Source organism: Podarcis cretensis, assembly GCF_951804945.1.
Source record: "Podarcis cretensis genome assembly, chromosome: 5".
NCBI classification, from domain to species: Eukaryota; Metazoa; Chordata; class Lepidosauria; order Squamata; family Lacertidae; genus Podarcis; species Podarcis cretensis.
The window spans coordinates 59,875,239-59,899,574 of record NC_137174.1 but is presented as its reverse complement, the minus strand read 5'-3'; the positions used below and the strand labels follow the sequence as shown (position 1 = coordinate 59,899,574).

The window sequence follows — 24,336 nt, the reverse complement described above, 5'->3', positions numbered from 1 at the left end:
GAGCAAATATATTGTTACACACCACTCAAATCTCCATGAATGGTGCGAGATTCTAAGGGATGCAGATGCACTAATCAGGGTCTATGTTTCCTTTTGGGACAATGTGCCACAACAGAGACTGTGGTGTCTTTACGATATATGAAAATAATGTTTTTTCTGCTACCACTGAAGCTGATATTATTTTGCTCAGAAGCCTGATTGAGCTTCAGACTACTGCTCTTGGGAAGGAGTGCAGTCTGTTGGGCCTATGCCAAACTTTAAACAACTTCTTCATTAATTTCCTAACCCCAAACCTCACAGTAACTGTACCATTCAGTTGTAGGGCTCAACTCCTGCCATATTTGTCCAAACAGCATTCCCCACTATGCTTCCAGATGTGCTAGCAAACATTTTAAGTCAAACATGCTGTGCAGTCCCTTTGTTTTAATCCAAGGGATGTGCTGACATGTAACACTAAGGCAAGGTGTGCGACTTGTTTATCCATAATGTGCACTAGCATTCCTGTTTTGCTCTTCCCAGCTGGGGAAAGCAAACCACAACCCTTGACTTTAGCATTATGCCCAAACCAGTGTGCATTATTTGTTCCTCTCCAAACTAACCATGCTGCGAAGCCAAGGTTTATTATTCTTGTCTTGCCGACTGTGGTTTGTTTGGGAGCAATGTACTAGGAGCAGCACTTGCTAGGATGACATCATGCCAAGCCAGAACTTGTGGATTGTTGCTCCCAGCTGGATGAAGGGAGGAGCAAAGCAGGAATCCTTGAACTGTATGCATCAGCATACAACTTGTGCATATTATGGTTCAAAAAACCAACACACATCTTGGCTTAGCATTACATGTGAACGTGCTCAGTGGTTCAAACTTTTCACAACAGACTTCCGCCCCTCGAAACACATGCAGAGGAGCCACACAGTTTCAGCATGACAGCAGGTGCTAATCTTGTAGCCTTTAGGAGGGTCTAGGACCCACCCAATCCCTTCTCAGCAGGAAAGGTCTGTTTTGCCTGTCTCAAAAGCCCAAGGACGTTTTTATGCATCATGCAGAAAAGGGAATGCTCCAATAAAAGTAAATGGGAGTGTTGGAAACAACTGATTGCCATTGGGCAGCTATCTACCAGACCTAGTGGAGCAGCCAAGAGGATCACCAGATGTGGGGTTAGTTTGCTCTGGTGTTCTCCCTATCCTTGCAAAGATGCTGGAGACACTTAAGCAATGCAATAGTAAAAACACTGGTAAAGTTCTGTGCCATCTTGCCTGCCTGGTGACCAGTCTCTCATGTTTGGAAAGAAAACTCCCAGGGATGTCTTAGAACCAGCACATCCTTGCCTGTCATTTTCCGGCCCAAGTCTAAATCCATCCAGTACTTTTTCAGAAAATATCCTCTGCTGGCATTATCCTTCTGCTTACAATGTTGCCTCTGCAATAAATCTAGTCCCATTTACCCTCTCTTTTCATTCATGCACTGATTTGTTATACCTATATATTGCACTCTTTCATGGGGAAACTCAGCGTGGCTAATGGAGGGTGGTAATGGCCCGGTCAGTGTATGGTTTCTGAAACATTGGTCCAGATATCTCTTTACAGGATCTGGTGTTGGTAAGAGCATAAAAGGAACTCCACTGGATCAAATCAACTATCCATCTAGTTGAGCACCCTTTTCCCCACAGTGACCAACCACATGCCTTTGGGACACCCACAAGTGCATGAACACAATAACCCTTCCCTGTTACTGCACCCCAGAAACTGGTGCTGAGGGACATACGGCCTCTCAAATCTGGTGAAGAATTGTGCATTTCCTGTTCTTTCACGTGTCAGAAAGAACAGGGTGATGAGGTTAGTTGTAGCAGTGTATTCATACTTGTTCAATCAATTAATATGCACAATGTGAGCAGAAGGGCCTGACTGGATGGGCAAGCTCACAGTTGGGAACCTTAATAATATTTTTCTCTTTATTTTGCACCAGATGTGGTGCTAGGCACTGTGCGGAACATAGAAACGTGTTTCTGCCCAGAGGGCTTGCTGTCTTCATTAGATGGACAAGTTAGTAGGAAGTAGAGATCAGGGACTAATTGCACAATTACTTGTGCAAATGGAAGTGCAGGTGCAGGCAAAGACTTTGCTGAAGAGATGGATTATGGAAGGGCTTTTAGAAGAGAGGGAAATTGTGGGGAGGGTCCTCTGGGCACAGGGAGCATCCTGTGGCAGAAGGCACAGAGAAGAGAGTGGTAGAAGAAACAAAGGTCAGTAAGAGCAACTCATCTTATGCAGAACAGAGAGCAACCTTTGGGGAACCCCAAATGTGGGCATCAGAGGCGCGGTCCTTAGCCAGGGTGAGGGAGAGCACATAACTGCAGCCCCTCTCTGACTGTTGCCTTCTCATTTTCATTCCAGTTACTACCTTGATGGCCGAGTGGCCAAGGTGACGGACTTCCTGAAAACGCGCCTGTTAGACACACTCTCTGACCAGATCAGGAAAATCCAGAAAGTGCGTGAGTGAGAGGGATGGCTGGGGCAAGAGGGCAGCATGTCTCCAAGGGTGGGGAGCTTTCTCCTGGGCTCACTCTGCCCAGTGCTAGACACACCTAGCAGGGGTTTCAGTTGGGACCAACCTTGCTACTTATGGGCCCCGCAGGACCCCAGCTTTCAGGTCAGGCTAAGCAAAGCTGGGAGAGTAGGTATGAAGATATCCAAGATATGCCCCATAGACAGGCTCTGTCCCTATGGGAGCATTGGGAATGGCTACTTTGGAGTCAGTCAAGCTGTAGTAGTATCAGAACTTCTGGTAGATTATGGCAGTAAATGTACTATAGTCTCAACAAGATAGGAATTGAGGGTGAGGCAATAGACCTTTGGAAATTAAAATGAAAAGTAAGATGGAAATATGGCTCTTTATGGAATGCATCTTGCTTAGCTATGAGGCTTCCTGGCAGGAATGTTTGATCCATTGTTGACTAGAATGGTTGACTCATCAAAACAAACATGATTTATCAGAAAGGACTTTTTAAATCTTAATTTGGGGTCGGATTTTCATCTGGGCTATCAGGCTGATCCTAATAGGGGACCAATCATTCTGTTAGAGAACCCAACACAAATATTAGGTGAAGTGCCACTAATTGAAGTTATGAGCCCCTTTCTATGCTCTTGCCTTGTTTTATTCCTACAAGATGCTGCCTTCAGGTAATGAAGCCAGGTCTGGCAAGTGGCCAGATCTCCTAGGCAGTCTGACAGGTCTCCTGTGCAGAGGCAGAAGGAGCTGCAAGCTGCCATCCTCAGTCCTTGTTGTCACTGATGCGCTTTTGTTTGCTGGCGCCGTCTTGTCCTGGGCATGTCTGTGCTGCCAAGGTTTGTCTTGTGTTACGATGGCATTTCCCAGGCCGGTATCTCTGATGCCATGCTCATATCTCCATTTCACCACTTCAGATGCTCAGCAAAGTACCACTGTCCAATTTGGTCTTAGAATCAAGGCCTTGTGAGAAAGTTTTGGCTGCTCCAAAACTAGCAGGTTTGTTGCCACCCTATGCCCAGGACTATTATTACTCTCATTATGCAATCTGGCGTGGTTGTGACGTGAGATTGCTTCATAGTTGCTACCACCATAGTTCCTATTCTCAGTTTCTCAGGAACAGTTTAGAGTCTGAAATCCTGTCCTGGCTTATGGAGAAGTTAGACCCTGTGCACCCATGTAGATTGACCATCTGAGCACTAACCAGATTTCCCCCCTTTCATTTGGCTGCTATTCCTTTATTTAGTTATTTGGCAAATTTACACATTATACTTGTACATACAGTAAGGAGCTATGTCTGATCCCAGCTCCATGGTGCGTTGTATTTATATCATAAAACAGTGAGAAATGTGTTAGCTGTGCACATATGTTTATGTATATACACATGACAAATACAGTGTGTGAAAGTGGCCCTTTTGTGCAGTGCTGGTTGAAGGGCAGCTTTCAATGAACATATATGCAAAGGAGTCACCATATGAGGATCAGAGATGATCAACTTTTTAAAACTGAGAATGAGGGCAACCTTTGCTGCATAACTGCTATGTGAGGATGGATGGTGGTCCAGTCAGGAAGATGGTAGGGTTGCCCCATAGTTAGATGGCATGCCAGCCTAATGTGATGTAACTTGGAAGGGAAGTTTATCTATGAATATGGGATATTTCCTACACAAGTTAGTGTGTGCGTGTAATTTCCATTTCTGCAAGGAGATGGGACTTTGAAGAAATAACAACCCCGTCTTGCAACAGTGGGGTGCTTTCTTCGCCAGCATGCTATGTGGTGCTTCAGATGAGACACATAAGCCTAGGGAAGGGAACCAGTGCTGGATCAGAGGCTCCTTGGGCACTTAAGAAATGGTCAAAGTGAAAGCCTGCAAAGACCTGTATGTTAAGGGGTTGGAGTAAGATCAGTGCAGGTACTGGAAGTGGGGGAGAGGTAAGGAAGATTGATGCCAGGCAATGGGGTGGTGTTGGTAAGATATTTTATTTAGCTCATGGTGTTTCCCACCGATTACTCACCTGTACTCTGTGACCTCATTAAGCCATGCAAAGCCAAGCAATCCTATTTGTGCTAACCTGTCCACATCCATAGCATTTTATGGGTACTAGCTGCCTCCTGAAGATTACTGACCATCCTTGCCCTTTTATTTTGGCAATAGGTTGTCAATGCACATGTGCCTGGAAAAAGGATTTGGCTCGAGGGCATCGGAGCCACCTCTGAAGGAGGCATCACCAACCTCTCAGATTCCTATGCTGCCAGCTTCCTGTGAGTCAACCTGAGTGTGTTTTTGTTGTTGTCGTTGTTGGTGTGTGTGATGTGGAGACAAGGAATTAATCAATAGGTATGTCAGCTGGTTGTCCCCTGGCTGCTTGTCCTTGAGTACAAGGATCCCTCACCAGTTCCCCAGTCCAGCACCCCAAATCCAGTTTGGAACCCTAGCAAGGAGGTTGGGGAGAGGTTAACTCTTTGCATCTTGCTGCACTGCCAGTCTGGATTGGGGAGGGAAGCATACATTGAAAACAGCAAAAACAAAAAAAGGTTCCGACATGGGTTTTTGTTTTGTTTTGTTTTGTTTGCAATGAAAATTGCAGGCCCAGGAAGCACAATCCAGATTGAGACAACAGCAGAAGGGCAAAGGATTAAAGCCCCACAAATTTAGGTCCTGACAAGGGTAATGTCCCCCATGGAAGCAGTGTGTGTGTGTGCGTGTGCGTGTGCACATGGACAGAACTCCACAGTTAAGGTCACATGCAGTGTCTCCCCCCCCCCCAGTGAACTGATTCTCTGCCTCATTTCCAGAATAAAAGTTTCAGAACACTTTGCGCATTGATCTAGACCTACTTAACTGGGAGTATATCCCATTTAATTTAATGAGTAGTCCCATTTTACTTCTGAGTAGACATGTATAGAATTGCACTGAAAAGCAACAGCCCTATGCATACTGTCACGGGAATGAAATGCATTGAATACAGTTGGACTTTCTTCTGAGTAAACATATATAGGATTTCACTGTGAATGTATTATTGTAAATTCTTCGTAAGAAATTTCCCACCAAAAGCATCTGTTTACCAGAAAGAGACAGGAAAAACTTTATGACTGTAAGACCACTTGGACAATGGAACAAACTGCCCCAAAGTTCTGGAATTTCCTTCCATGGAGAAACTTTTTAAGGATAAACTGGATGGCTAGTTTTCAAGTTCTAAGGAAATCCTGCCAGTGAAAGAGGCTGTTTTCAATGAGGTCCCATTCCATCCTATTCACTTATCCAAAGTGTGTATCTTGCCTGTTCTTCAGGATGGTTTTTTACAGCCTGGCTTTGCCATTGACAAGGGTGATTCAAGGCTATGTGTGTTTTCTCCCTTCTGTACAAGTATAGAAAATTGATCTAGTGAAGCACAAAACTCAATTTCATGAGAATTTTAGCTTTCTTTACCACCCAAGCAAGAAGGCTTTGGACCCTTATGTGGTAGGTTTGGAACATTTTCTGGAGACACCTCTGATGTCAGAGAATTGAGTAATTTAATATTTTCTGTGGTCAGAGAGAAGGAAGGACATCAGTGCCTTGCAGAGCTCCTTGTCCCTTCCAGCTACTTACAGAAATGGAATACGGTTTTTTTAAAAAATAAGCACCAATTTGTTTTATCTGTATACTTTATATCAGCCTTCCCAACCAGGTGCCTTCCAGATGTTTTTGACTACAAATCCCATCATCCCCAGCCCATTCTGGCTGGGGCTGGTGGGAGTCACAGTACAAAACATCTGGAGAACAGCAGGTTGGAGAAGCCTGTTTTATATAGAGTCTAGCTTTTTGAGCCACAGAGTTTGGGATATCTCAGCGTGATGTTGTTTGTTTGTTTGTTTGTTTGTTAAGCACAGAGTACACATACCTCTGGCTTCCTTTCCCAGCAGCTTGGTCAGAGTGCTGATTGGCTGAAAGTTCCCATGCCCTTCTTCTCTTCCCTACCAGCACCCGCCCCGTTTGTCTTTGCTCATTAGAATGTCAGATGTACAGTGAAGATGGTGTAGCTGTACATCAGCAGACAGGATTTACTTGAAAATTGCTGCCTGCTCTGTGCTATTTTACATGTGCAACCCAATTCTGTGCATGCCTCCTCCCAAGTCAGTCAGTCATCCTTACTTCCAAATTCACTGGGGTTTACTAAGCTTATAAGTAAGATTGCAGCCTCACAGCTAAAATGAGTAAATAAAAATGACTTCTAAAATTGCATCTTTTCTTTCTATTTTATTTCTGTGCAATCGCTTTGCTTCTCCCTAACCTCAGGGACCATCACTGATAGTCATGGAATTGTTTTTTTGGCTATCACTGAATATCTCAGCTGGGATCTATATAACTGTGTACAGTAATTCCAGCACAGCCTTTAATGGAAACGGGGAAAATGTGTAGCATTAACCGTGTTCCCAAAAGTGGTTTTCACCAGATAACTTCACAACATTTTATCACATTAGCATCTATCTCTTGAAAAACGCTTGAATTTCTGTTGCCAAAAGAGCAGAGGACTTTTATCAGAGTGCAAGCTGGAGAAGAAAGTAGTGCTGTGTGCTGGATAGGGTGTGGTAGGGAAACTTGAAGAATTTGTTTTTTGCAAATTCCAGTTCAAACTGGTATGATCTGGATTAATGTAATTATTCACAAACTTTCACACTTTTCTGAATGTTGCAACTCAATTTTCAGCAGTTTCAACAAGGGATTGATTGGGTGTGTATTTTAATGTGAATCTGTGTGTTTTCATGCTGACTTAAAATCACATATAAACTGATGCAGAAATGAACTAAATTTTAAGATTGGCAAAATGAGAAACTGAAAGAAACTAAATTGTCATATTTGTTCATTCCTGGTTAATCGTGGCAAAATGCATTTAAAATGAATATTTTGAGAAAGAGTATATTAGAAAAAGTATTTTAAGAGAAAAAGCTTTTAAAATAAATATTTAAAAATTGGTTTTTATCTAACTAGCCCATCATTGCATACATGGAATGACTTTTGTAAGTACAGTGGAGTTTCCCCTACACTCCAGTCTGCTCCCCCAACCCTCTGGGGCAGATTTGGGGGTGACATGGGGGAAGGAGAGAGGGAGGTATTCCACTGCACTTGCAGAAGTCATTCTGCACATTCACTATACTGTATAGCTGGATTCAATCCATATCTTTAAAATGTGAATTTTTGTGCAGGTTTTAAAAAATATTTGTTGATCAATGCAGGAAAAAAATGAATCCATGCAAAAGTGACACAGGTGAACACATGCAAAAGCAACATGGACTTCAGTTGATTTGTCCATCGCTAGAGTACTGGACTTGAAAAAGAGACATTACACTTCAGAATTTCATCCACACTAGAACCCTTTTGAATTAAGGCATTGTTTTTCCACAGTTAGCAAGTTCCATATAGCGCTTATTATAGCACTATATTATCTGAAGATGCTGGTCCCTATGGCCAAGATGCTTCTATAATGTTTACTATGAAGTAGTAAGTCTCTTTTGGGGAAGGTTGCCTATAACTTTATGAAGAAGCTTCCTCATTGTGTCTTCTGCCTCTAATTGCTTCCTATTCATGAAGGCAGCAGCAGTGTCGAAGATCTTCTTAATTAGTCTCTGTTATTGTGTGTGGGGTGCTTTCTTTTCATTTTTGAATTTTCTTTTCAATTGTAAAATAATGCTATTTCAGAAAATAAAAAACAAGAAGAAATCCATAGTTAAAACTCACCAGGGTACAAATAATTGACTAATTAAGGGGGTAATGAAAAGACAGATTGTTGGTTGCACTGAACAATAAGAAAGCCTATAATTAAAGACACAGTAGCCGTGGTGCTTTGCTACTCCACATTGAATATTGCAATTGCATTTTACCTCTTAAAAACCAAACAAATCAGCTCTGCAAAAAGGCAACACAGACAACACAATCATTCCAACTGGTTGACTATGAGCTCATTTGAATTCTCCATAAAAATGACTGAATAAAGGATAGTAATTACACACTATAAACAGTCCAATCTCTGCTCAGCAGTGAACCTCAATGGGTGACTTCAGGTCGGTCACTATTACTCAGTTTAAACTACCTCACAGGGATGCTGTGAGGAAAAAATGGAGATGAAGACATTTGTAGTGTGCTTCCTTGATAGAAGGAACTAAATCTGTTGTTAACACTTCAATTGGTCTTAAGTATGGGAGCCAAGAATCTGTGGGGCTGAGGCAGAATGTAGAAGAATGTTTTGGGGATCCATCACCTGCTACTCTCTGAAATACCAGTTAAGTCCTCTGTTTTTTTGCCAGGTGGCTGAACTCTCTTGGGATGTTGTCCAGTCAAGGCATTGATGTAGTAATGCGACACTCATTTTTTGACCATGGGCACAACCATCTTGTGGACCAGAACTTCAACCCTTTGCCGGTAGGTGTGCAACACCATGTTCCTTTCTGCATCTTTTGAATTTGCCCCATCACCAGTCTGTTCTTATTGGGTCTCTGCCACACCAGACTGCTTGGTTTCCTTATCTATTTGCTATAGGTATGCAGTGTGACCATGGCCTCTTGTTTTGCCCTATTCTCCACACCTCTTTTTACACACCAACCCACCCACACCATCCTTTTTGCAGTTGCTGTTCCAGAACAGCAGTTATTTTCTTAACCAATAAAGATATATGACATGTTGACCCCCACACACTACGTCTTGTATTCACATATTTATTTATTACTACATTATTATATGCCATTTTTCCTCCAGAGAGCTCAAGGTAGCATAGGTAATTCTCCCTCTCCACATTTTATCCTCACAAAACCCCTGTGAGGTAAATTAGGCTGAGAGACAGACCCAAGTGAGTTTCATGGCTGGGTGAGGTTTTGAACTCTGGTCTCCCAGGTCTGAGGCCGTATTCACACCACACATTTAAAGCACTATGATACAGTTGAGGCTTCCCTGCCAAGAATTCTAGGAGCTGTGGTTTGTTAAGGGTGCTGAGAGTTGGTACGAGGTCCCTATTCCCCTCACAGCAGTACAATTCTCACGGTGGTTTTACAGGGAACTCTGGGAATTGTAGGTCTGTGAGGGAAACAGGAGCCTCCCAGCAACTCTCAGCTCCCAGAATTCTTTTGGGGGAAGACATACCTGTTTAAAGTGGTATCACAGTGCTTTGACTATATGGTGTGAATGTGGCCTTAGTCCAACTTTCTAACCACTAAACTACACTGCTTCTCTACTGTACTCCGATCTCTACTATACTAGCTCTGTCCCCATCTACATTTCTGTGTCCCCATTTCAGGCCAGGGCTGGCTATCCCTTTCCCTGTTGTCAGATGTGCAACACAGCACCCACCCCTTTCTCTTATCTCTCTCCGCCTGTCCACTCGCAGTGTCTCTGCCATATCAGTCTCAGTTTTTCCTCTCTGCCTTTCCTGTTCCCAGTCAGTAAATCAGGGGATTTGTGCTTGACTTCTGTGCCCTTGACCTGTTCCTCAGACTCTTGGCTGCATCACAAAAAAAGAAAGAAAGAAAGAAAAAGCTACGAGCAGCTGAAAATCCACTGCTCCTTGTGGCCTGTTTGAACTCGGCTTGAAAATACATTTTTCCAGATTGGTTTCTTTCAGTGCTAATAGGAGACATTAGTTAATGTCAAGCACAACATGTTGAAAGCAGATGGGGGCAGGATTACCTCTGGAGCTGGAACTTGGTCCACTGTGAAGGTCTCTGTGGGACCCTTGTGGGGTACACAAGAGCAAGAGAGTCAGGGGTTTCTTGGGGGGGTGCACAAGCAGGAGAAGGGAGGGGCAGGAGAGGAGTCTTAAGAGTCTTAAAAACATTCTGTAGTAACAACCAAAGTCAGGGCAGCCGGCTCCTTAGGGAAAGACTAAAGAGTCAGGAAAACGGAGCTGAACGCCGTTTAGATTTATAGGAACGAAGGTGAAAGGAGTTCACAACTTCACACAGCAGGGCAGTTCCCTCCAGTTTAATGCAAACCCGCTCATTTGTAGCTCTTCAAAAATGCTGAGGCCGTTGCTGTTCCAAGCGCTCAGGACTCTAATAAGGAAACCGTATGTAAAAGGTCTTTAAAAGTAGCAGGTTTTCTTTTCATCTTTTTTCAGTCTAATAAATTCTACACCTTGCAAGTGGAACTCTTGGCAGCGCCGAGAAGCTCTGGATCTCCTCGGCCAGGAATTTACAAGCCTGGTCCAGGGTACCAATCTGAGAGACACTGCCAGCAGGCCCCTGGAATGCAGCGGTGGGGATCTGGGAAGCAGAAGGGCTGCCGCAAATGCGGAGTCCTGCCTGTAATGAGCTGTAGATTTTGCATTCTTCTGCAGCTGAGTCTTTGGGAGACTCTGGACTTCTTACAGTTGTCTCTCAGATAATCAGCTGTTGGTTCTGGCTCCTTCAGCCTCACATCTTCGGGCATCAGGAAAATGGATTAGAGAAGTCAAAACCCCTCCCCATTAAAAAAAATAGAATTGTTGAGTTGGAGGTGACTGTGAGGGTCATCTAATACAACACCCTGCAATGCAGGAATATTTTGCCCAATGTGGGGCTCAAATCCACAGCCCTTTGATTAAGAGTCCCATGCTCTACCAACTGAGTTATCCCAGGTTCTTTGGGTGGATCCACGGTACAAAAGGACATCATGTTTTTTCCAGTGATCAAGGTATGTTGGAAAAAGCAGGTTATCCTTAACCCCCAGTTCGCATTCTTCCCTAAAAAAGACTGAGAGGGGGAGCATTTCTTGGAGGCTTCTTTCTTCATCATGCCTTGGTCCAGAAGGGCAAAAAAAGGGGGGGGGCGAATCGGATCTGATATTTTAATGCTTTAATGAATTTGTCTTGTTCCTCCCCTAGAGGACTAGGTCAACAGGTGACTAATATATGAAATAAATAAATCTGTCTAATAACGAGGTGGAGGGGAAGAGGAAAGGAAATATAGCTTACAGATAACGATCAGCCTTCCAGGGGACACATGCAGAAGAACAAGTGTTACATGGTCCCAAACCAAAATTACATATGCCATCAACTGAGCATGCAAATATAATATTTATTTGTGCTTTTATTTTGTATCTTTATCTTGTGAGCCATCCTGAGATCTTTGGATGAAGGACAGTATATACATTTAATAAATAAAATAACAATATAAGTCGTTTTCTCTTAAGTCATTGCTATACCAGGTGACTGAGAGTATGGGGCACCCAGAAGGGTCCAAGTCTTGCGGGGAGGTGTATGTGTGAGAGAGAGATGTAGGAGAGTTTCCTGGAGGATTTGCAAGTGCTTCAAGGTAGTCCTAATGTGGAACAGGACTCCCTCTTCTGTGCTATTTATCTTCAGGGCACTGCACTTTGAATGGCTGTCCTTCCATTTCTTTTTTTAAAAGCATCTCTCATTACACTTTTAGCCAATATCTTTCCTTTTTGCCCTCAGCAGGTGAGTTGCTAGAGGGTTTTTGTTTTTTTAAAAAACCAGCAACAATAACAGCAAGGCCAGACTGAACCTGGGGTGAGGTGTGGCGGCCGCTCTTTTCCCGTGGGAGCTATCACTGAGATGAAAGCAGCCGTTTGGGCCTGTGTAGGGCTGCTGGGATGTGAAACCAAATCCTCCCTCTCGCTCGGTGACAAAGACTTTTCCACATGCTGCCTTTCCTTTGTGCAGACCCTTAGCTGCTGAGAGAAGCCGCGGCATCAATCACTGCCTTAGCCTGGCTGCCCATCAGCTGGCAACGAACTCAGGCTGGGCGCCCATTGCAAGAGCTCCGTTCCTTGGCTTTCCATGCCATGGCCCATCCAGCTCAGTCAGAATGAAAGCTCCAGCTACAGAGATGCTCTGCCGAAGCAAATGCTCTGATAGCTGAGCTCATGTGGCTGAGTTCAGAGATCCAGGGATAATTCAACCTGCCAACATGAGTGTCTTTCAACTCTGCTGCTGCTCTGAAGATCAAAGATAAAAGACAGTGTCTTCAAATACCACCCATATTCTACGAACAGAAAATATATAGTGCAGTGGGACAAAGTTTTCTGGTCCTGCTAGATAGAAAAGTCACAAATCTGCACTTGCTACTTATGAGGAGTAAACAGCTTGAACTGGTGGCCTTTGGATTGCCAGGAGGCTGGCCACTTGGCTATCCTAGAAACAGAAGGGGCCATGGTAGTACATCTTGCAGTAGGTACTGACTCAGTTACACCTGCATCTTGGGTCACAAAGGCTTTAATTCTACACACACACATCCAGCTCTGTGGATGTAGAGAATGAAGTGGAAAGTGCCTTGCACAAAACAGCCATGGAGCCTTGATTGCCAATGGCACTGAACTCAGTTCCCATCCACCCCCATGCTCTGGACTCTGTCAGGAAGAGGTGATGACAAGGTACAGCTCAGCTATTCCTCCAGCTGCTGCAAGAGCCTGGGAGACTCTCCGCTCCTACCCATCAGCCATCAGGGCAGGATCCAATTCCCGTCATGTCACAGTAATGCTTAGACTCCATCCAAGGCAGTTCTGGGCTGATCAACACAGCTTCAGGTTCTGTGGCACATCACATGGCCACTCATCCCACTGAACAGATTTCAGCATCTACCCAGACCCAGGAGAACTTGAAGGGTCAAAGTTGCTCTCTTATCTTCCTTCTCCTGTCATGTCATGGTTTGAGGGAAGGACTGTGGCCCAGTTGTAGGCAAAAGGTACTAGGTTCCACCTGTGCAACCTCAGGTAAGGCTGGGAGAAACCCTTGCCTGAAATCCTGGAGAGCCACCGCTGGTCACTGTAGACAGTACTGAGCTAGATAGACCAATGGTTTGACTTAGGATAAGGCAAGTTCCAATGTTCTCATAAGGAACGGGTTCATCAATTAGCTGAGCAGCAGTACTAGACTGGATACTAATGTTCTGTGCCAGAGGTTTTCAACCTCTTGGCCATTTTCAGCTCCCTTGACCAACTACCTTCTTTCTGCAGCACTCCTGTGGGGCTCAGGAGTCCAGTTATGTCACCCCTTGCCTGCCAAGCTGGTAGCATCTCACCCTTTTTCAAACAACCTCCCTTGTGGAGTGTTCCCTCCTCCTCTCCTCTCCTCTCCTCTCCCTTCTCCCTGGGAGTCCTCCAGGCAACCGCTGTAGCCACCCCTGATCTCTGAGCTGCCTCAGTTCCTGGAAACTAGCAGCTCCTGGCCAGACCCTAAGGCACCATTGACCTGGGGAGCTTGTAGCCAGGGCTGCTGTGCAAGCCTTTGGGAGGCAGAGATGTGAGAGGGCATCAGAGGAGTGAGGGAAAGAAAGATGGACAGAGGCCAGTGTTGCCCGTGGCACCCCTGACCATCATTCAAGGCATCCCAGGGTGCCACGGCACACTAGTCGAAAACCACTGGTCTATGCAACACCCTGTCCTGTGTCTAAGGGAAATGAAGGCCAACAGGTGCTTGAAAAGGAAAGTGTTAAGTGAGTTTCCAGGAAGAACATGACAATGGCAGCCCTTGGGAGATACTCCCAGACTACTCTCAGCTTACTCCCAAAGGCTGCCTTTGGTCAGGGTCAGGCGTACTTCAGAGTTCCCCTAAAGTTGTCCCTGATCTGAAATTCTGTCTTCTCACACCCCTTGGGTGATATTGTTCACCACAAATACTTTCGGCCTTTTCTTTTAACACTCTCACAGCTCAGAATTGTGCTGCAGCTTCTGAAAATGAGTTCTGGGCAACTATTCTTTGTAAAGAACAGAGTAACACACCCAGTAGGCACTTTGGCTGGGAGAAAACACCACACTGTTTGCCTCACACTTGCGTGCTAAGTGTGTGTTGTTCTCATACTTGTGGCTGATGGCACCCCTGTTGCTGCGCCTCATCTCATCTGCAGGCGTGAACATGCGTCTCTGGAAGGAACAGGACGTGAAGTGTGGAGAGCAGAACCACAAGTGACATTTAATGTTCTCCTCTGTTTGCCAATAATAGCTCTCAGAGGGCCGCGAGTGAAGGGACTATTATGCTGCTGCTACATGCCAGATTACAGCAACATTTATTCACCATGTGGTTAGTGCACAGTTTCACAGCCTGGCTGGCCTGGTTGTAAAGCTATACTGGGCCCCTGGGAATGTATCCTGTAATGGCTCTGCCAGGAGACAGGCAGGTCTGCTGAATAGGACTGCATGGCAGGTCATCTTATTCACACCATTCCCAACACCTTCTGCCTCTGGACATGTACCTGTGCAAGGAACCACCAGGGTCCTCTGGCAAAACTCCCTGCAGTGGTATAAACGAGACTAACGGTCACTCATTCTACAGCAGCATAATCCAATATAGGGCAGAGCTTGTAGGTTTTTGGTAGTTATAGTGAAAGGGAGAATTTGAGCAGAAGATGCAACATGGGAGAACAATATTAAAAGTAGATCTCTGACCTGTATTGAATGTGGTGTAATGACTCACCTGCTTTTATGTTTTTCTTTTTCTGTGGGGCAGGATTACTGGCTCTCCCTTCTCTACAAGCGACTTGTCGGGCCCAGGGTGCTCTCTGTGCACGTGGCTGGGCTGCAGAGGAAACCTCGCCTTGGCAGGGTGATCCGTGATAAACTGCGCATCTACGCTCATTGCACCAGCTACCACAAGTGAGTTGCCACATGCCGCAAGCACGGCTTCTTGGAACAGAGGTAGGGGCTGGGGCACTGGTGACTGGAAGACCCAAGAGGGTTAACTCAGCATGGGCCACACCCTCGGACGAAAATGTTGCGTGGCATGGAGGAGGAGGAGGAGGAGGAGGATTTGCTACTGTCATACCTTTCGCCTGAGGTTGCAGGGCAGGTTACAACAATAAAAACACAACATTAAAAACAATTCAAAACAACATCTCGGAAACAAAAGTGGGTCCCAAAACGTATACATCTCTAGTGTCAAAACCCAGAGGTGTTTTAACACTAGAGAGGTGCGTTCGCAGCCAAAAGCTATTTAATGATAGCGATACCTTTCTGCTCCATCCTTCTGAGCAGCTATGGCCCTGTCCCTGCCAAAGAGCAAGTCTCTTACTGACACTTGGTGTCCCAGGGACAATTAATACAACAAGGGAGTAGCTCTTGTCTATAACTCACCTTTTGTCTACCCCCCCCCCAAAGGTTTAAGTTCTCCTCCTGCTGCAAGGAGGTTATAACAATTGGGGACCAGGATTTAAGGACCTGCTTCTCTTCCCCCTGCTGCCCCCACAATCCCTGTGCACATATCTGCATCCTTACTTGCTCTGGTTGTGGCCGGGGTGGGTGGGGATTGGCTCTGGTGATGATAGGGAAGAGCAGCTATCTCTGGGACTAGGGTGAGTGCCTTTGCAGCCCAACTTTTATCAGGATGAGATCAAGAGAGTGCATTTTCCTCTAAAGGCCCCGGGGGTCTGGTTTCAGTTCCTCACCCCCCCCCCACTTGGGGCACCCAGCCTAGCTAGGGTTTCTGTGATAAGCCTTTTCAAAGCATCCTCCTCCGAGCGCAGGCCTGGGAGTCCCCTGTGTGCACACAGGTCCCCATTGTTGCTTCCTCATTTCGGGCAGATGCTTTCAACAAGCTTCCCCCTCCAGGAGGGAGTCTTGGCCAGTGACTGACAGGTAACTGGCAACTGGGATAGGGACAGGTGGGAAAGGAAAGGCAGCAGGAGCGGGCACAGGTGGGCAGGTCATCCCATGCCCTGGGCATTTGGAAGAGAGACTGCAATTCACTCTCTCTGTCTTCTGTTTGGGGCATTTCTGGCTAAGCTCGCTGCAGAAGCATGAGTACTGTAAAGAGCTTTAGACTCTAGAAATATGGTCTGAGAAAATAATATTTATAAAGCTCTGAGTGCCTCAGGTTATCTTTACAAAGATCCTGCAACAGAATTGTATTATTGTCCCCATATTACAGATGGGGTCCAAGGCTGAGAAGATAAGTGATTTGCCTAAGGCCGCATAGTAAATTCATGCAGTTGAGGGGAGGTTTCAGCTGGGGATTCCCATCTCATGCTCTTAACCTTTCCACCATTTTTCAAGCATTCCAAAAGGTGGGAGCTTCCTTCAGCAATGTAGCTTCCTTCTGCCCTGTAAATTGACCTGCTTTGACAGTCTTAATGCTGGTGGCGTTTCTCAGGGCCAGCTGCAAATTGTGGCTGATTCAGAGGGATTTGCTTAAAACTGCAAGTGCCTGTTGTCATGCATGTTGGCTGCAAAACACACATTAATGACTCTAGAGCCCACTTGACCATCTCATTGGTTAGAAATGCAAGAGCAGCCAGTTTGTTACACACCCACCCTTGAAGTGTTGAAGTGGCTGCCCCCATGGCTATATCAAAGAGCAGTGGACTTGAAAGGCTGTCTAGTCCAGATCCCTGCTGCAAAGCAGACCCCTCCTTCCATCACCCAATCAGCCTATGCACTCTGGACCAGAAAATGCCACGTACATAGCACTGTCCTCGATCCTTTATCTTACTGGATTGGAACCACACTGAAGAATCCATCCCTAGGTATCATCACCTTGCGGTTACTTCAAATAATGGGATGCAACAGTTCCATTTTGTGCCCTGTCTTCACCCAGGCTAGATCGCTTGGCCAAGACATTTTAATAGCTCCACCTTACTGGAGAAATAGGGCTCTGTGTGTGCTGAGGAGTTCAGAGGAGCTGTGCATTGCACCCACATCATCACACTGGCCAGCTATTGCAGGATATGTCGGGGCCATTCTCTTGCCAAACTTTTCTTTGCAAAGGAGAGAGAAAAGGAAAGTGACGTGACAGGGCAACTTCCTGAATTGGAAGGGCAGGAAATATTTCATACTGTCATGAATTTCAGCTAGACAAAAAGGTCAGCAGCTTCTACATAATATGGCCCCATCCTCCAGTTCCTTTGACTGGAGCGATTTTATCTTGGGATCTGTGGAGCAATAAGGGAAGTCCTCAACCTTGATACTAACAGGAGGTATCTAGGGAAGTGTGCACACGACTGACCCTTAGCCACCTTGTCTCTGTCTCACACAGCCACAACTACGTCCGCGGCTCTATCACACTTTACATCATCAACCTGCACCGGTCCCGGAAGAAAATCAAGCTGGTGGGAACCCTTCGGGACAAGCTTGTCCATCAGTATGTGCTGCAGCCCTATGGGCAGGAAGGGCTACACTCTAGGTGAGCACTATCATCCTGGTAGGCATTGAAAAGTGGTATTAGAATCCAGCCTCTCCCGATTGACAAGAAAGACCACTGCTGCTAGAGTTCAGTGCCGGGGGGGGGGGGGAGGGAAGCTACTGATGCAGGTATCAGGCTTGTGATGCTCCCCATCAATTCCCCATTCAGTACATGCACTACCTTTACAAGATGCTGAGCCTGCCTAAATTCGATGTAAATTGTAAATCCCATCTTTCACCTGACCAACAGTTGATCCCACAATAAATCTGTTAGCCTGTAAGGTGATGAAGGGTTCCCCCTTTCATGGTCTTTTCCTGCAACAGGCTAATTTAGCTTCTCTAATGTCATTCAACTTTATATTACCATTGTAGTACCAAGCAGTTCCTTCCCCCAACAATCCTCCCGTGACTGACCAGGCTTCTTACGCCCTGTAACAGGACTAATTTATAAATTGCTACACACTCTCCATTTGTTTAATGTATTTTTCCTTATAATCAAGCAGGTCAGTGAAGCAACAGGCACCTAAAATGAAACGACATATACAGTAGGGTGTGCTGGTACACATATCTTTAAGTGTCTGCCTGTATTAATTGGGGGAGGTTTGGGCAGGGTACACTGCAAAGCAGCAAAGAGAGCACAATGTAATTGTCACCCCCAGGAAGATTCTCAGCTCTGATGGTCTAGAGCTTCATTTGACTTGCCCACTAGCATATTTGCTACTATTATAGCTGCATAGTTTGTGCACTGGTGTCCGGTGGGAAAGTGTTGCCTGCTAGTATGGAATGAGTCTTACCACTCCCATGTGCCCCAGCCAGCCCTGGACCTTCATATGACATTGTCCTCAGAGCCCAGGCCCCTTCAACTCCTAGAGGTACGAAGCTGGTGTGGCCACCCTCTTGAATATCAGTTCTCCTGCATCTTTCCCCCTAGCCACAAAAGACACCTGTGGCCATCTCAAAGCTGGGCCACCATTCCTTTGTGTCTAGGACCAGCCTTTCCCTTGTGCTTCCCTAAGGTGGTTTTCTCATGCATTTGCTCTGTGTGTGCAGGTCAGTGCAGCTTAATGGGCAGCCGCTCACCATGGTGGACGACGGGACTCTGCCCACGCTGAAACCTCGCCCCCTCCGCCCTGGCCGGACCCTGGTCATCCCACCGCTCACAATGAGCTTCTATGTGGTGAAGAACGTTAATGCCCTGGCCTGCCGATACCGGTAGCTCCACCCACCCCACTGCCAAGGACAGACCTGCTGTGCCTCTGGGTGGGGGCATCTGCTGCCAAGGGCTTCCTTCTCGGGTAGACTAGGCAGGTAGCACAGGGAAAGGAGACTGAAGAATCGCTATGGGTGCCCGCAAGCACTGGGCATCCTTGGATGGCGTGTGGTTATGATGTCAACAACACCATTTGCAGTGGCTCCTCCATGATGAATTGGGAGAGAAAGAGGGGGGTTTCAAAGTCAGATCCCCCACCTACCCTCTTATGGAAAAAGCATTAAGCCAGAGTCAAGAGGAATTGCCCAGCAAGCTGTCCCACTGAAGGATGGAGCACTGAGTTGCTGCTTCAGAAACTTGGAAGAGCACAGAAACTTGAACCTTCTGCAAAATGACAGATCCGGGGAAGCTGCCCAGAACATCCTGCCCTTGACAGCCTGGGAAACGTCTTAAACCCTGTGCAGAGATGATGATCATATAGTGGAGACATTGTGCCACCTTGTGGGCAGGCGGAAAGGCTTTATTTGCTGAACATATGCAAGGGCAAGGATGCAGAACTGATCAACAGGAAAAGCCTCAGAATCATCCTGGGCCCCTTCAGCTTTATTCCTTTGGGAGCTGCTCCCTCTGCTGGCAACTGGCAGTAGAACAAGCTATGCAGCTGTCGGGCGTGGGATGGAGCACACTGGCTATGCAAACAGAGGCAGTTGCACATGGCGCTACGAGGCATGTGTGCATGCAGGAGCCGGAAGAGCCTCTTACAGAAATAAGCAGCCAATTGAGCTGCAGGGGAAAGATGTGCAGCATATGTCCATCCAGATAAGACGAGCCACTGGGGTGTCTGCAGCTGTTTTGAGCCCTGTGGCATTGTGGGGTGGGGGAAGAAGAGGTTTGGTCTTGGCTACTGTCAAATTATGCTGCCTTCTGGGAGCATTTGCTGTAAATGTTAATTATTAAATTATATTTTCTGAAGAACTCTAAAAGATCCTTGGAGCAGAGCTGGGGACAAGGGTCTCTATTTGACCTCCTGGGGGATTTTCAGATATTTGAATACTGGGGTGCAAGGTAGGGGGAAATCACCATTCATAAGGACAGACACTTAAAAGTTGGTATAATATCCATATCTGAGCATGCTTGAGCCTGGATTAGGGTCCTTCTACTCTCTGCAGTAGGTATTTGCATGCAGCCAGGTGTCACACTTAGGACCAGATGGCAACCAGATTCTCTTATCAACACACCTGCCTCTGTTTTCTTGGGACCAGCACCATCCACACCCCTGGATCCAACCTAGGGATCAAACCTGTTACACTCACAGAACCTTTGCCACCCTGGTGCCCTTCAGTTGTTCTGGACTACAACTCCCATCAGCCCCAGTCAGCCAGCCATGCTGACTGGTAGGAGTTGCAGGGAATGAACACACTGTATGATAATGTGCATTCAGTGTTGGATGCAGGCACCGTTTTGGGAGTGCTGTACACACAGCAACATCCTCATGCTGCCCCAGAGTCACACGATTTGTCCATCTAAAGCAAGTTCTGATGGAATGGTTATAATCCATTTGGTGCCAAGAACGCACTTCTCAAGTGATTGCTGCACATATGTGGATACAGAGAGTGCTTTATCTGATCACATCCTAGTGAGGTAGACCTACTGACATTGCAGGGCTGTGCCGCTCCCCCTCACCATGTTTAACTTGTCTGTGGATGAATTACCGTGTTTTTCGCCCCATAGGACGCACCGGCCCATAGGACGCACCAAGTTTTTTGGGGGGGAAATAAAGAAAAAAAATTTATTTCCCCCCAGGCGCTTGTGGGGCCGGCAGCGGGGAGAAGCGCTCTTCTCCCCGCCGCCCGCCTGCAGATCAGGTCCGGGGACAGCGGGAGGACGCGCTGTGCCTCCCAGCTGTCCCTGGAGCTTGTGGGGCAGGCAGCGGGGAGAAGAGCGCGTCTCCCTGCCGTCAGCCTCCAAACCACATCGGGAGACAGCGGGATGGCGGCGTTCCGCCTCCCCGCTGTCCCCCGACCTTCTGGGACTGGCGCTGCGGCTCTCCAGGCTTCAGCGAAAGCCTGCATTCGCCCCATAGGACGCACACGCATTTCCCCTTCATTTTTGGAGAGGAAAAAGTGCGTCCTATAGGACGAAAAATACGGTAGGCAAAATAGGAAGTAGTACAATAACTTAGCTGCCTTGGTATATCAATATATATTCTCTGTATAACAACACAGTTTGCAGCACCCCCTCCCTCATATGACTATGATTTGTTTTTTCTTAAACAAAAAACTTCTGTAGAAGCACTACTTGAGGAAAGGGAAACAGAGAACATTGTTGCACACTAGTTTGAAAATGTGCCCACTTGTGTGTACAGACAGCATAGGTAATCTTGCCACTTCAGATGACATTAGCAACTGTGTTTAGCATAGCAACTCGGAGTATTTAAAGGTGGAGGCGCTGCCTCCTAGATCATAGAATTGTAAAGTTGGAAAGAACCACAAGGTCATATCTTGGCAACCCAAGAAGGCAGCATTTTGAGATTTGGGCAGAATGTCCACATTTGCTCACAGGTGTCAGTCTTCACATTATATTCTGTTCCATTTTATGCTGTGAGTCACTAAGAATGAGCTTCAGCTTGTCCTCTCATGAGCAAGCATGCCAATCTCTGTCTGTACAATAAGAATTAGGGAAATGCTCAGGCCTAGAGACACTCCATGTCCAGTTAAACAACCCCGCAACACTTGTTCATTGAGCAGAAGGTACCCAACTGATTTAAATCAAGTGGGATGGGGTAGAAATGGAACCCTTGCACTGCAAAATGAAACAGTCCCCTGTTCTGGCTTGTACAGTCGTACTGTGGTTTTCGAACAGCTTAATTCTTGAACGTTTTGGCTCCCGAACGCCGCATACCTGGAAGTGACTGTTCCAGTGTGCGAACTATTTTTGGAAGCCAAACGTTCCTGCAGCCAATCAGAAGCCGCAGTTGGGTTTCCAAACGTTTTGGAAGTTGAATGGACTTCTGGAACGGATTCCATTCAACTTCCAAGGTACGACTGTATTTGATTCCTAGAATGCAGGCATAGTAATCTGAGCAAGCTGTAGGATTTTTCCTGTGATTCACATCATGGTGTCCAGTAAGCAGCCTTTGGGCACATTACCTTGGTATCCACCTATCTCAGCTCATGCAGCTCTCTGTCGTGACTTGCTCCAACCCTCAAATTGGGCTTTTCCTCAGGTCTTTACTTGCTTGGCTTCTACTGCAGAATTTGAGAAATGGCAGCAATGTCTGCCCTTGATCCAAAGCCCTTTGAAACCATAAACAGGGTTACTGCCTCCCTGCAGCTCTGTGCCCACTTGATAGCCATACAACACTTTGTGTTCAATTATTGTAAAAACAGCAACTGATAAATTTATTACTAGTTGGAACAGCCCTTTTGGAAAATCCATTATCAGCCCCCTTCTGCAATTCTGCTGTTGCTTGTGCAAGACCCATATCTTAGCACAGTGTGTGGACCCTTATGGGAATCACTTGGTTTATCTCAATATAGAACTGAATAAGCAAGAGAGCAATGCCAGGAAAAAATAGCCTTTATGTCTTTGTTTAGACAAGTATTGGATGTCATAGCAATGCCCTTGAATAGTCCACAGTTGGAACCCAAGGAAATCTCTAATTTGTTTCCCCAAAGACACAGAGTGCCCATCTCAGGCCACCTTCAATCGCTCCCCTTGCAAAACACATTCTTTCCACTTGCGCTCAACTTTTGTCAAATGAAAATATTCCAATCGATTGATTCAAATTATATTTAAAACAATAGGAGGTCATCACAATCTAGGATAAAACAAAGGGAAATAAATACAACAAATGTCATAAGCCATCACAGTGTAAAACAATAACCTGAGATAGGGGATGTCAATATAATACAACCAATGTGATAAACAATTTTAAAAAATCATAATTAGTACAAAGCAACTCAATTAAAACTTGGTGGTAAGAGTGCCATTTTAAGTGCTGGCTTAACTCCACCCCAGCCGATTAGTTGCCTAGATTTAAGTTTCTATCACATTAGTTTCAAATTTTGATTTGTAGTTAACTATTGGCCGTAATGAAACATATAAAAATAAAATAGAACTAATGATGACAACCAAGCTGTTTCAAATATAGCTGGTAAAAGATAGCTTGTGTTTTGGCTAATGCTTCTAAAAGAGATGGCTACTCTTCTCAGTATTGTAATAGTCTTGTAATGGTAAAAAGGTAAAGGACCCCTGAGAGTTAAGTCCAGTCACGAACGACTCTGGGGTTGCAGCGCTCATCTCGCTTTACTGGCCAAGGGAGCTGACGTTTGTCTGCAGACAGTTTTTCTGGGTCATGTGGCCAGCATGAATAAACTGCTACCAGCGCACAGAAACACTGTTTACCTTCCTACTTGCACTTTGACATGCTTTCGAACTGCTAGGTGGGCAGAAGCTGGGACCAAGCAATGGGAGCTCACCCCGTCACGGGGATCCGAACCTCCGACCTTCGGATCGGCAAGCCCTAGGCTCAGTGGTTTAGACCACAGCACCACCCACGTCCCAGTCTTGTAATAAGTACCCAGCTATTTCTGTCTGATTGCTTATAGCTGATGGTGCAGAGAGTAAATGGGAACCATATTGTTGTAGGCCACCCCAATCTCTGAGCAGTGTGAGATTCCAGGGGTTTCAGGCGCCTACCCAGGGTTAGTGTTTCCTTTTGGAATGAGGCACAGCAGAGACTATAGTGTCTTTAGGATATGTGGTTTATTAATGCATATATACAACCTCAGCCTGTGATAGAGGGGTTAACAGCATTAATACCCCAAAGTGTATTGTTTCTCCCATAGTCACAGCCCTGGATTCAAACAGATGTCAAACATTGCTCTCTGACCCTCTCTCCAGCTTGCTGCTTTACTTCTAGGTCACATTAATCCTACCTCTGCTCCAAACTCTGGCTTTTTTTCTGTTGAGACTCATTTGCCATCTCACACCGAGCCCCTTAATGGTTTATCACCCGGCTATCACTTCACCAGGAAGCTAGCTTGGCTATTCCACCAATTAGAAGCCTTGATTAAATTCTAACACTTGCTGGATCCAGGGATCAGAGGGGTCTGGCACACATCTTAACACCCCAAACTCATAACAATATGCATTCACTGTTATTGCAATGTGTATATTTTTGCTTCGTTTCATTGGTGGAAGAGAACTTTGCTGTTATGCCAAAGTCTTCACAATAAATATACATTTTGAGATATGACTTTATGGAAGACCTGAAAGAAGTCCACCATATGGCAGTCAGAGAAGGAGAGGTGCCAGACATGACAGGCACCAAGGGAGAAAAAGAAGCCATTTAAGGAAGCAGGAGAGGGCTGATATTATTACCGATTACAATAAAACAGATAGTTGAAAATAAGCCAGCTACCATGAAACACAGTTTAAAACACAACCAAGCCTAGAAAACTTCGATAAAATCTGGCAATGGTACATATAATAAAGCATTTCAGTTAAAAGTGAGAGAAAACACAAACTACTTTGAAGTTCT

The 24,336-nt window shown here is 45.7% G+C and overlaps 1 protein-coding gene across 1 annotated transcript in view; it reads left to right on the top strand.

The window, feature by feature from the left end:
- The window catches only part of HPSE2 (heparanase 2 (inactive)), a 115,401-nt gene extending 95,635 nt beyond the window's left edge, over window positions 1-19,766 (top strand). Inside the window, exons 7-12 of the mRNA XM_079977210.1 lie at window positions 2,391-2,484; window positions 4,658-4,764; window positions 8,788-8,902; window positions 14,916-15,061; window positions 17,436-17,582; window positions 18,632-19,766. Of these exons, the coding sequence (XP_079833336.1) occupies window positions 2,391-2,484; window positions 4,658-4,764; window positions 8,788-8,902; window positions 14,916-15,061; window positions 17,436-17,582; window positions 18,632-18,797 (775 nt within the window). The 3' untranslated portion in view covers window positions 18,798-19,766. The remainder of the gene's footprint in view (window positions 1-2,390; window positions 2,485-4,657; window positions 4,765-8,787; window positions 8,903-14,915; window positions 15,062-17,435; window positions 17,583-18,631) is intronic.
- Window positions 19,767-24,336: the final 4,570 nt, after the last annotated feature.